At 36.7% G+C, this 14578-nt stretch overlaps 1 protein-coding gene across 2 annotated transcripts in view; it reads left to right on the plus strand.

Annotated features, from left to right (window-relative positions):
• ANGPT1 (angiopoietin 1) overlaps nucleotides 1-14578 on the plus strand; it is a 246579-nt gene that overhangs the window by 198707 nt on the left and 33294 nt on the right. For both annotated transcript variants that reach the window (XM_053661203.1, XM_053661205.1), the window contains exon 7: nucleotides 6814-6980. In XM_053661203.1, the coding sequence (XP_053517178.1) occupies nucleotides 6814-6980 (167 nt within the window). The remainder of the gene's footprint in view (nucleotides 1-6813; nucleotides 6981-14578) is intronic.

The raw sequence follows: 14578 nt of genomic DNA on the forward strand, positions 1-14578 counted from the left end.
CTGTGCCAGTTCTCATCAATCACACCCACTTGCGCTCCCTGCATCAGCAGAGCTGGCTGCTGGGGTGTGTACATCCTTTGGGAAAGCGAGAACTTCTTGGCACGCACCACTTCCTCCTCAATCTTCACTGACCTACTGTAATACAACCTGAGATGCTTCACTTCTCTCCCCAGCACCGAGTGTAGAAATCAAGTTTCATCCTGCCTTCTTCTCTGCCTTCCCTCTTCCTTTCCTGCATACTGGCTGGTGCCTACGGGCTGCCCCTTGCCTCCTAAGGTTTTCAGAAAAAAATATGTTAAGATGATCAACGTGAAATTGCAAGTATAGCTCATATGTTAAGAATATTTTTTTAAACCTCTCAACATGGAAGATTTGCTACGTGTTTGATTCTTTAGCTTTAAGCCTACAAAACTCTTTTACCTGAGCTTTGTTTTTACTTAACCTGCCTTATGAGGAGATTCAGCAAATTCTGGTTTATGGATTTGTAAAGATGTTTGCTGAGAGGGAAGTCTGGAGTGGGCCCTTTTAATGAGGCACTTAGGGAACTATATTAACTCCTTCAAGCCATGCAAATACTATTCCGTGGCCTCCAGCAATAACACTTATCAGCAGTACTTTTGCACATAAAGCCCAATCAAGCTTGGAGTTCCAAACAGTACCCCAGTGGCCTGACTTTATGGAAGGTAGTGACTAGTGCCCTGGAGACAACCTGGTTTTGTATTGAAAACAATTACCCCCATAAACCGAGCTTCCTATTAACTCAAATATTTCAGTCTGACCAGCATACCTTCTGGGAGTTCTTTGTTTCTGAAAAGAAATTAAGAGCACGTTTTCAACTGCATTTTAACATCTTTGCATTAAGAAGAGAAAAATCTATAAGAAATTTAAAATGTGAAAAGAAATCTTTTGTTTGATCTTTCTTGGGCTGAGTGTGTCTCAGCAGTGATCGGAAATGCACAACCGAATTGTGAATTAAGGCACCTTTGGAAGCCACAGCTCAGCCACCACAGCTTCTTATCTGTTTTCTTTAATTACTTTTATGGGAAGAGATGAAACCCATAGGATACATGGACTATGTCTGGTTTCAATTGTGTTCAGCTATAAAAAGTTGACACTTCCTATGAGTATTATCAGACAAAACAAATAAAGTATCTGAGACAATTATTTTATTAACTTGGAAAAATACAAACCACAACTGACCATTTCTGCAAGTTTGGGCAAAAACTAATGAATATTAGTCTTTCCTCTTTGTGCATTTTTAAAACACTATGTGGTTTTTAGGCAAGTTGTAAGTCAGCATCAGTTTAGGTTAATTTCCAGTGTCTTTTGTTTTTTATTAAAGAGCTACAGGAGAAATGCAATTAATGATTTACCTGAATTGTGGTATAAAAATCTTTTATGTGATTGTGATTGGCATAACAGAACATAGTAGTTTTCATGAAAGAATATGGTATGACATCCTTAGATTTCATTTATGAAAAAGAAATTCTATTTTTATTACTATTATGAATTTAAATTCTATTACTTTTATTATTATATGAATTTTTTTCCAAGGACAGTCCATAACACCTAATCAAAATTTGTTCCTTAATACAGACCCAAATATGAAAATGAGGTTTTTTGCCTATCTTTTTCTTCCCTGTGTGCCAGATTATTTGATCTGGTTAACATATTTTTTCTAATTTTTCCTCAGAATAGTTATTTCATGTCAAGATAATATGATTCTGCACCTTGGTGTACAACAGGCTTGGCAGTGAAATGTGCAGATCTCTCCGCCCACCCCAGACACACTGAGTCAGGACCAGCGTGTGGGGAAACCAAGTCATCTCTATTTTTAAAAAGTTCCACGGCTGTTTTTGATATGCACTACAGGTTGAAAAGCAAGTGTCAGAACTATCAATTTATTGGCATGGGTTTAAGGTCTCAAAAATTACCTTTTTCTGTAGATCCTGAAACTTACCAGATATACAGAGAAAGCGATGACAATAAGTGGCATCAGAGGGAAGTCGGAGACCGCTTCTCTTTAGTCGCAGGAGGCAGAAGTAAGAATGAGAACATAGTCCACACTTTGGTTTACGTCATAGATTAGCCCCAGTTGCAACCTGTTCGTTCTAATTTCTTATTCAATATTTATCTTTTTGGATTAAGATGATGCTACTCATTTGTATAAACCAGCACTCAACCCATCATAAGAATACAGTTAGTTCCTAGCATCTGAAGGCCTTTTAAAGAATTGTATCAGTATCCTCCTACTAATTTTCAGGCTAAAACAAGACTCTGGATTATTTTTGTTCTCTTTCTCATACAAAGTAAAAAGGAACCTGCTCACCCTCAAATAGCTCACAGTCTCAGAGGAGAGAGGCAAGTAAACAGAAAATTACTATGTATTGTGATGTATGCCCTGACTATACCAACATCTAGAATTTTGTTAAGTGTTTCTCACGTATCAACACTGAGCTAAATGCTTTAGGTATATTATCTTATTTCTTACCCACAACAGTCTATATGGAAACCATATTTTAAGCTGTGTTTTGCAGAAGGAAACTGAAGCTCAGAAATGATGTTAGACTGTCCACAGCAAACGTGGCAGAAAGGCTTCAAATTAGAACAGGGACAGGGAGTGGAAGTTGTTTAATCAAAGCCAAGCCTTTGTTGCTAGGCATCAGATTTGTGGTCAGTATGATAAATTATACAATAGACAGTTTATTAATGTGGGAACCCGTTTCTCCTTCTTTCATTTATTTTTCATCTTTACGATGAAACAGTTGTCACTGCACTTTTAGCCATTAGAAGGCTTCCTCCCTACACTCTCTCCAATAGCCATTTTGATTCATTGTAGTCCAATATTTTGCTCCCACAATAGAGCATGCGTAGATAGTTTATCAGGAAGGTGCATGAAATAGAATTTTGGTTTCCCGGAACAAGTTTTGTTGCTTATTTTTCAGTTGCTTCTTCCTCTTTTTCTCAGTGAGAAAAAAATCCAACTGTTTAGGAAGGGATGTTAATCTCACTTAGAGGGAGGTACAAGTCTGCATGCCAAGACGGGGATGCATGCTTGTAGGAATGACATTAATGGCCGTCCATTTGTGAGGCTCGCAGGAGATCTCTTACATTTCCCTGGGGAAGCTGGAGAGTTTTATCCATGCAACGCTTTCAACAGCATGGAAATATGTGACCTAAAACTTAACACTTCATCATTCCCAGCCTCCTTACTCACATTTAGTACCATAGCGAATCCCTTCTGACTACATGGAAGAGGGAATCGTCAAGTGGCTAGAGGGAGTTCTGACATGTCTGAGCTGAGAAGAAATGCAAGGAAAACCCCAGCACTCTTTTTTTTCTTCCCAGTGGCTGCTGCATCTGAGAATGTGCTAATTCTCTGACTTCAGTCCTCTGTAATTTTCTGTTTTGCTTATTCATTGGAGAAGGTAAGCTTCACTCTTCTCCCTGGTGCGTGGCACCAACTGCCATAAGAACGTTTAAAATTCTTAGCACATCCTAAATTGCTCTAATATTTCCTGCCACTGTGGAACTGTTGCCAAATGTGACTTGAGTATTTTAGGAACAGAGAAAGAGCCACGGGAATCCTGACTTCATTGGGTTCTATATTTTCACTCGGAGTTCTAAGTGGACAGTCTTCAGGGGAGCATAGGAATATATACTCAGTGCGGTCTGGACAGAGGGTGTTCAGTTCATCAAAACCTAAGTTAATCTGGAGAATAACTTTAAAAGTATTCCTACGTCATTTTATTTTAACTTTAAATTTAAAAATATGCACGTACTTATCCATTTTTAAATGTAGTACCAAACCCTGGAATTCTGGGTAAGTAGTTCTTTCATCATAAACTTTCCCATGATGAAATGCATCAAATTTCTAGCTTTCATTTCTTTAAACTAGAATAAGTAAGAGACATGCACAGCAATTAAAAATCCTCAAATGTTTTATTTTTCCCAATCTTTTAGAGTTGGTTCAGCAACACATAATTCAAAAGCAACTTTTTTAGGGATTTGCTTTTATCAAGTGAGCCTAAATATTTAAATTAGATTTTTTTTAAAAACCTCCTTTACCCACTAATATTTAACTTATTTACATAACATTATAAATCTTATCATTATAATAATAGATCTGGCATAAGCATATTTGCAACCAAGCACAACTGGCTTTGATAAGTAACTTAATTGGCAGAGACAGTATACATTTAATTCTTTTACTATACTCTGTGCATCAATATATTTTAAAGAAGAAATGGAAAGTACTGATTCGTGTGTTAAGTGGGTTAAAGGAGAAAGCAGTTAAGAACACTTCTAATGTAGTTATAATTCTGTATAGTTGATATGCATGCCACTTTCAAGTAAAGGTTTTCCAAATTCTATCTTTTGTGTTGAGAAAATCAGGATTGATGTGATTATTTTACTTGTTTCCACATACTTTTTCTTAATATAGATAAAATAAAACCTGTATTAATGAATACCTCAATTAACCAGATTCTGTTTACTTCTGAAACATCAGAGCCTGTCCTGTTATTACTGGAGGTGTGTCTTCTAAATACAAAAGTGCACAACACAAATTGGGAGCTTATTCAGTTGCAGATCCATGGGGCTGACTCTTATGCATTTTAGTTCAGTGTGGAGCCAGGAATTTTTGTTTTCAACCTAAACTTCAGTGACTATGATTCAGTCAGGAACTTGAAGACATACTCTCCTGAGCCCTAGTTGGTATGGCTCAGGGCACATACCTAGGTTGTGAGTTCGATCCCCGGTCAGGGCTGTACGAGAGGCAACCTATCAATGTTTCTCTCCTACATCAATGCTTCTCTCCTTCTTCCTTCCCCTCTCTCTAAAACAAACAACAACAAAACAAAAACAGAAAAAAACACTTTTTAACCAAATTACCTAAAACAAGAATTATGTTTTATGGTTACTTCTCTGAATGTCATTACAAGTTGCCATAGTATTTTTCTTCCCTCTTTCCTTCCTTTGTTTCCTCCTTTCATCCTCCCTCCTTCCTCCTTTTTCTTTGAACTTCAGTAAAACATATAGAATGTTCGGGATATGACTGTTTCCCACTAGCCTTTGAGGATTCGCAAATACAACACAAGTTCTGTCCGTAAGGAGCTCATAGCCTGGTCAGTAGACAGACATGCAGAACAATTACATTGAACTCCAAGCATTACCAAGAAATACTTTCTGAGGCAGTTGTGAATACACAAAGTCTAGGATGCCAACAGTTACTTAAGTTCTTTATTTTCTTATCATTAACATCTCCAACATTAAGAGCTGGCTTTATTTTGGGCACAGCATTTTCCCCCCACAACTAAACTATTTTGAACACTTAATAACCATGACTGGGATTGCCCTAAAAAAATAATAGAACCATATAAGTAGCCAGCTAAATTCGCCCACCAGCTCTTATGTCAGCCTTCTGACTCAAGATCCAAATTCATGCCAGTGAATGATTATAGGCTTGGATTTACAGGTTTGCTAATTGCTGTTTTAAAGTGAGAATATTATGGCATAGGAGTGCATATATCTTTTCAAATTAGTATTTTGGATTTCTTTGGATAAATACTCAGAAATGGAATTGCTAGGTCATATGGCAGTTTTATTTTTAATTTTTTTGAGGAATATTCACACTATTTCCAAAAATGGATGTTTCGATTTATAATTCTTTCAACAGGGCATAAGGATTCCCATTTCTCCACATCCTCACCAACAGTGGTTGTTTGTTGATTTTATTGATGACGGCCATCTGACTGGTGTACCATGATAGCTATCCGTTAGCTACCCACTTCCCACTTCCTTGATGATGAGAGATGCGGGGCACCTTTTTTGTGTCATTGGCCATCTATTTTTCCTCTTTGGAGAAATGTCTATTCAGTTTCTCTGCTAATTTTTTAATCACATTGTTATTTTTTGGTGTTATGTTATATGAGTTCCTTATATATTTTGGATTTCAACACTCCTATTGAATGTATCATTGGCAAATATTCTTCTGAAGTAAGTCAGACAGGGGAAGGCAAATACCATATGATTTCACTTATATGTAGGATCTAACAAATAAAATAAACAAAATAGGTACGAACTCACAGAGATCAAATTGATAGTAATCAGATAAGAGGGGGTGAAAAGGTGAAGGGATTAAAAAGTATAAATTACCAGTTATAAAAATAGTCATGGGAATGTGAGGTATACCATAGGTAATATAGTCAATAATATTGAAAGGACACCATATGGTGTCAATAAGTATATAAACACTGGAATTTTGGGAGGATTTTGTAAGGTACATAAATGTCTAATCACTATGTTGTGTATCTGTAACTGACATAATATTGTATGTTGACTGTAATTGAAAATTAATTTTTTAAATGAGAATGTTAAAGCTGAATAATAATGAAAACACAAACAATAATAGTATTGTTAAACAATTGTCTGATACTACCCTGATAATTCATTGGAAAATATTTAATTATGTTTAAAAAATATTCCATTAACTGGTATTTTATAAACATTTTCAAAAGCAAGCTATGATAGAGAAGCGTTTACTGGTTAACCCCATTAATCAGATCCATTTAATCCCAAACATCTAATCTACACAGATGTGACCACAAGGTTTTCCCCTAATAAGGATTAGATGGAGAGAAACGCAGCAGAAAAATATTGAATCAGTAATTGAAAAAAGTATGTAAAAATATGAAAGAAATTTATCTTTACTTTTCAAAAAGTTTCATTATTACTTAGAACATAGTTAATATTGAAAATGAACAGACTTTCTCTCAGAAGTAACAACTGCATCTCTGTCTTCTTCTTCCACAGGGTTTTGGAAACCCCTCTGGTGAATATTGGCTGGGGAATGAATTTATTTTTGCCATGACCAGTCAGAGGCAGTACACGCTAAGAATCCAGTTAGTGGATTGGGAAGGAAACCAAGCCTATTCACAATACGACAGATTCCACATAGGAAATGAAAAGCAAAACTATAGGTAAGTTTTCCTTCCCTATAGTGCTCAGTTGCCTTGGGCCTAGACCACTTAATCGTTTTAATGGAAAAGTGTGAAAAAAAGACATGATAAAAGTCATCCTTCAGTTGAAAATCAGGTTGCTTGTCTAGGCCTCTGATAAAGATATAAAAAGCCTTGTCGAGACTTCTTAAAAGCTTGGAATTCCAATTTTCACAGACTGATCTCTTGATGTTGGCTTAATTTTTGAAGATAAGGAATTAAGTCAAGCACAACATTATTAGCATTGTTCTTACTGTTATAAAGTTTCAGTGGATTCATACATATAAAGCTGATGACAGAGAGTTTACCCAACCTCAGTGGCTTGAAATAAAAGCACTCTTTCTTCTGTCAAAAATGTTCTATTTATATGTTCTTTTTTAACCTTCCTTAAATTGTGATTTTCACATTATTTTGAAGGTGATAAAAGAAGAATAAAATTCCATGTTTTTGAATAATTGACATAAAAATTAAGGTGAGGCATAATTTAGATTTTTTTGGTAAATAATGTAAAAGACAAAAATAAATCCAAATCATGGCATCAATATACACAGTCCATCATTAAAGATGTAAACACACTTAATTGTTAACATCTCTGATTTTTTCTATGAGCAACTCATATACAAAAAAAATCAAAAGTGGCTAAGCAAGGAATGCACTCTGGTACATTCACTTCACACCCACTGTCTTATTCTGTGTTTCAAGGACTCTGCTGTTCACCAGCAATTTTGCAGTCAGGAATGAGATCTCTAGTTTCCCAGACCTCACTGTCCAGCTTTGTTACGAACTAGATCACTAAATATTATGGGAATATATTTTAGTTACTTTTATATCACTGCCCATTAATGCAATACCTGGCAAAGAGCAAGCCATTAATAATCGTGTGTGCCTCAGTTTTGTCATCAGTAAATTAGAATTGCAGTGACTTTAAACTCTCAATATTGTGGTTATTCTGCACGGGTCAGGGAGACACAATTGTGTGCATTAAAGGGTTGGCACACTGCTACAAGCAAACTGCAGTGAAAGCAACCAGAGCCTTCTGCTTTTCTCCAACTTGTGTGGCCCCCTCCTCATAGTTCAACTGTTTCTGCTGCTTATTTGTCTTTTTGAGACATATCATTCTTTAGGGCTTTGAACCTACAACTTTTTCATGAACGCATCTCATTGTATTTTAATGAATTATGTATGGAACTGGATCCTTGGAGACATAATAATCATTTTCTTAACAACCAGTGATGATGTCACCACATCAACAGAGGATGAGAAATAGATCTAAAGAGTTCACAGTCTCGGGGGGTGGGGGCAGGGAGTGAGGGTGTACATAATGGCAATTCAAGAAACCAAAGAAGAGACATTTATAAAATGCAATGGAGTGTAAGAAGAAATGTTTCCAAGGAGGTCAATATTTTGAGATTTTTATAACAAGAAAAACCACTGTAAAACATCAGGGGTACTCTTATGTAAATGTTTTGACCTGAAACTTGAAACTATATGAAACTTGGCTAATGTCAGACAGCCTGACAATAGGACTAGCAAATAATTAGTCCAGTCTTTTTCTAGGCTCCTGAAGAATTTTCTTTGGTTCCTTTCCAAAATGTCTCTCAGTCTGCGTGTGTGTGTGTTCATGCCTATGCCTGTGAGGCTGGAGTGGTGTTATGGGGACAGACTCTTTGAGCAGGTTAAGGAGGACCGTGGGCCTCTGAAGTGAGCTTTAGGGTGGATGGCGTGACTGTCATTCTTGTGCCCATGTGAGGAAAGAGCACTGACCTCCTCTTTGAGTGCCCCACTGCTCTCAGTGAGCAGTTCCCATTCCTTCAACACTATGTGATGCTGGTCTTTACCCACATGATGAAGTTCTGTTATCAAAAAGATGAATCAAGTCAAGAACCACAGGATTTCACTCATACATGGGATGTAAAGTGGACAGCAACAAATGAACACACAAGACAAACAAACAAACAAAAATTCATAGACACAGACAACAGTATGGTGGTTACAAGAGGGAAAGAAGAGGTGGAGAGAGGTAGTAAACAAGGTCAAATATATGGCGATGGAAGATTTAACTTTGAATAATAATATACAATGCATGATACAGATGGTGTATAACAGAACTGTACAGTTGAAACCCACACAATTTTATTAACCAATGTCACCCTGATAAATTTAATTTAAAATAATTTTTAAAATATTTTTCCCGCTAGAGTGAAGCATACATTCTTGAGACTCCCATTCTTTCTTCAGAGTATTATGAACCTTGAAAATCAGAACTATAAACTCACAAGGAACCTAATAATTTAATTTCAAACCTCTGGTTTTAATTAAAAGAAAGCTGAGGTCCAGAAATAGGCAATATTTTGCCCAAGAAGAGAGATAGATTCAAATATGGGATGTCTGACTCCTACCTTGTTTGGTGTGGTTTCCACTCTATCATGCTGCTGTAATAAAGTTGGTGGCTCTGGCCCTCTTTCCTGCCAAGAATCAGCAGAAAATAGGTCAGTAGTCATCACTGTCTCATGCAATAAAGTATTAAGATTCATGTTGGCATCTAGTGGGAAATTAGAACTCATTAAAACATAATGCCTGCTCTGGTGAAAGCTTAGTTAAAATAAGCACAGTGTGAAATGGCACGATTCACTCTTTCAAAGAAAGTCAAACAGAAGCTTAGAAAGGGGCAGCTACACCCTCGTGACTTCCCTCTCCACTGTGTCATCACTCACTCATGCCCAGCCGGGATTGTCCGGGTCCAGAAAACCTCCCACGATCCAGGGTAGAGCTCCACATGTCCGGCTTCCCCTTCATGCCTTTCCTCTACTCTCTGGTTTTCCCTCTGAACTAGGAGGCCTTATTGAGATAAATTATTAAAAGTATTAATACTGACATTTGTATAGTATTATATAATTTATGAGATAATTTTAGCACTTTATTAATTTAATCCTGACATTGACTTGGAAGCATTTTTAGACACATTTTAAAGATGTAGAAACTGAGAGTTGGGTCAATCGACCTGCTCAAATTCAATTGAAATAAAATTGGCATTTATGCTAGATTTTTGTTTTACTTTTTTACATTTTCTATATTTTTCTATTTCAAATTAAATGCAGAAGTTCTCTGAGGGTTTAATTTTTAATACCCTATCTTAACAGAAGTTATTTTTAAAAAACTCTTATAATAGCTATAGCCATATATATAAATCAAACTTGCAAACGTTCTCCTCATGCTCTAGACTCATGTTGACTGAAAGTAAGGGTTATGAATGGACAGATAAGCTTATAAATGTGCATGTAATGCACATATTTTTTCTTTTATCCTCTAAGGGGATTCAAATGATTTTCTCAGATAGAAAAGGAAATCTAACGAATCCAGAAGAATAAAGAAAATAATCAATAATGTAAGAGTGTCGTAATGAATGCATCATGTGAAATAACATAATCAATATGAAATTATTAAATACTTCCCCTAGAGAGGTAATGTTGTCTAGATTCTTGTCATTTGACACCCAGACTATTACAAGCATGCCTGCCCCCTGTCTTGATGTTCTCAAATTTAGCTTCCACACTATTGTGGGATGTTTTCTCTAACAGACGATCTGACTTGGTCTCCACCCTCCTTCATGTATTTCAACAATCTTCAGATAGGTATTTACAGGTTAAAGTCTGCCATTTAAGTCTTCATGGCCTGACCACTACCTTCTTATTCAGCTGTGGCTGTCATATTCTCCTCCTAACCTTACCCAACCAGACACTCCTTTATTATGATTATGTCTGGTAGTTACCTGCAATTTCCTTAAACCTTCTTTGCTTTTGCTTATACTATATTCTAACCCTATATACATACACCTAAAATCGTCTAAATTTTAAAGATTCTCCCTTATTCCTAGAAGTCTTCCCTGACATCCACTATGGTGGATACTGTGATGTACTAACATATTGTCTCCCTTCAGAACTGAAGTACTCCTCCCACCTCGTGGATTGCTGGCTAACAGCTTATAGCCAAGGTCCCCTACCTGGGCATTGCCTGGGGCTGAAGAAAGTCCATCACCCAAAGTCACTGCTCCTCCCTGCAGACATTACACTCATGACTTTTCGATATAAGAGTATGTAAAGATCCCCTTGCCCCAAGTTGGGGCAGTTCTGAAGGGCCATCCAAGGTCCATTATTGCACTGGAGATTAGCTGAGGTCTTCAATATGACCATGTGTAAGTCCAGCTTTTCCCTCGGCTCAGTACAGCTTTCTTCCCTTTGCCACTTGGATTGATCCTAAGAGGACTCCACTATAAGTCTCCCCACTGTGATTTCCTAGAGAAATACATCACCCTCACTCTCAGGCTAATTTGGATGCTCTTTACTCTCATATATTCATAACACTCTGTGGCTAACTATTCAGTATTCACACTCTGTTATAAACTCATCAACAAGTGGTTTATTTTTAAATAACCATGTGTGTGTGTCCTTTACCACTGTCTCATTTTCTAGAGATTAAAAACTATTGTTATCAAAATTCAAGATATATACCTAAACTAACCAAATTGTTAACTGATAGTTAATTGCTAATGTTTAATGAATACATACTATGCACCTTGCGCTCATGTGAGAAAACTGAAGCATTGTATTTTGTACAGGGTCACAGGTACTAATATGAGTAGAAGTCAAGATCTGAGCTTTGATCTCATAACTGCTCACTATATACTTACCCCTTAATAAAGAACAATCATTAGTTAATTTCTAGAATCAAATACTCTCAAAAACATATACTAAGAGATAGAATGTTTCTTCTAATCCCATTTCTGTCTTTAATAATATGAATGTTCATGGACACATGTCTTCTCTCTTGTTCTCAATTTTCTGCCTTATAAATTAAAGTAATTATAAAGCTTCATACAGCCAAGAAATTATTTTCTGAACTAGAATTAACTTTCTGTACACAATTTTTTTTATTTTATGATTCTTCAATTCTTTGATAAATGATTAAGTTTTAATCTCTGTAATAAATACTTCAGTAAGAGTTTCTGTTGATTTAGGGCTTATGGTGACCTTTTACTTGCCTTGAAAACATTGCAATTCCCAATACTTAGATTTAACAAATACATAACCCCCACCACCAAGATAAATTCTTAAAAAATAACATTATATGTTGAATTAGAAAGATGCTATGAACTTCTGTAAAGAGCTCTGGAGTAGGAATCAGATGATTTGGAAGCTATTAAATCTTCCAACTTCCAACGGAGGACTAGTTTCCAACGGAGGACTAGTTTCACTATCCTCCAAACCAACTTCCTTGATTAGTGTTGAGTCAAGGAAACAGAGATGTGACAGTTGTTATGGAAGTATTCATTATACAAATTTAAATTTACACAAGTGTGAGATGAGCTGGAGAAGTGAATGTCTGGAAGGTGAAGGTAGAAAATGAGTGAAAAGGTCACTACCACTAATGGTTAAGGGTTAAGGGCTGGCATGTGATGAACAACTAAAAGCTTATATAAGGAAAATCACAAAGATCCATCAGGTCCACCCACCAAAGTGAGACCAAAAAGGGGTAGATCTAAGGAAAGCTGTTGCTTCACTGTAGCTGTGTTACCCAGAGTTGTACAATTAAGTATCTGGTAGTGGGTCTGGAATCATTTACAGCCTGGGGAAGGCAAGGAGGAAGGAGAGTAGAGGAAGGGGAAAAGCTGGGAACTGCTGGGCACCTCTGTCCTTGAGCATCACCATATATAATGAAGGTCTGAGGGTCAGGCTGCTGCTTCACTTCCACCATCATAATCTCACAAGTCCTCTTTTGGCCACCTCTAACTTGGAACCATCCGAAGGAATAGATTCTGGGAAACATAGTCCCCAGGTTAACCCAGGAGACAATAACACAGTCTAGTTCTATACCATGAGCAAATCATGTGTTACTTTTGTACCTCAGGGTTTTTTTTGTATCTTTAAGTGGGAATAGTCTGTCTCCTATTATCTCTACCACCCTGTTACAGGGACCCAATCAGAAAGAGTAGGCAACACATTTTGTATTGAACAAACTGATATTCCATGCCACTATGAAAGATATTTAGTCATTTATAGTACATTTTTATTAACCCAAGAAATTTATAATTGATTCAATACAAATTTTTAATTGTGCAAGGTCTGTCCAGAAGGTATCCAGCCATGTAATATGAAAAATAGAGACATTTATTGAAAAAGATGCAAGATACAAGAAGCACTGTACGTAGGACAGTGATGCTGCAGTCCCATCAAAGTCAGCATGTTGGGACCTCACACAGTTCTCCCTATCTCCATCAGCTGCCCTGTCATATTTTTCTGAATCTCACTGACAGCCTTAGATCTCTTCCCTTTCAAAGGTGATTTTAGTTTTTAGAAAAGCCAGAAGGTACAGGGCACCAAATATGGGCTGTAGGGGGGTTGAGTCACCTGGGTAATTTGATGGTTCACCAGAAACTCTGCATGAGATGCAATGTGTGAGTGAATGCATTGTCAAAATGAAGTTGCCAATCACTAGGTACCCATAGTTGCAGCCTTCTGAATCATCTGAAGAGTTTCCATGGAGAAATGTTCAAGCTTAAGGCAAAATTGCTTGGTGCAGATTCTTTGCTCTGCTCACTCAGTTATTTTTAATGTGATGGCCACATAGTACACATTCTACTGCTCACGTGCTCACTGAACAGAGTCTACCACCCCCACTGACTACTACAGTGAAGTCATCGTTGTTCACACATGCACATTCCAGTCCACTCTCCTTGGCTGCAATGTTACATCAATGCCACACAAACGATTCTTGTTATATTAACAATTGTTGGATTTTTTCTGGACAGACTTTGTATATCTATGTAAATCCACTCCCACACAGGTCCCAAAATAAATTTTACTGATGTATTTATATGTATGACTTCAGGACCCAGTCTAGATACCCTCATTGCATCTGTGGTCTCTTTAGTCACATTTAATCTGGAGTGGTCTGCTATACACCCACCATTAATTTTTGAAGAAACCAGGTTAGTTTTCCTCAGAAACGTTTCTTTCTGGACTTATCTAGTTATTTCTTTGTAATGAGATTTAAATTAGACTTTTTTTTTTACCACAAGGCTATATAACCAATTTATGCTTTTTTTCCAAATCCCAAGTCATGAAAGTCCATTTCCCACTATTGGTTAGGTTAAGTTTCATTTACATGTTAAGGTTTGCTTTTGTTTTTAAAATGAAATATATATTCTTTTAAAGAAAATTGTTACAAAATATCGTAATGTGCAAATCGCATAAAGCATAAAACTAATCTACTTTGATTGAAGTGAATAGAGAGCCTAATATCAATAAAATATCCCTTTGTCCCCCTCCCCCGTTTTTCATGTCTTGGATATTTGTAGAGCATTGTTTAAAAACCAATGTATCATGTTAGTATAACTAAAAAAGTAAAGATTTTCCAATTGGAAATCAATTTAGTTGTATAGCTTTCAGTTATAAAAATAAAATTATATTAAAAAGTTCTGGCTTCAGCCCTGCCAGGTAGCTCAGTTAGTTGGAGCATCATCCCGATACACCGAGGTCGCAGGTTCAATCTCAGGTCAGGGCTCATACAAGAAGCAACCAGTG

Source organism: Artibeus jamaicensis, unplaced genomic scaffold (genome assembly GCF_021234435.1).
Source record: "Artibeus jamaicensis isolate MK-2021 breed Jamaican fruit bat unplaced genomic scaffold, CSHL_Jam_final scaffold_916, whole genome shotgun sequence".
Taxonomy (NCBI): Eukaryota; Metazoa; Chordata; class Mammalia; order Chiroptera; family Phyllostomidae; genus Artibeus; species Artibeus jamaicensis.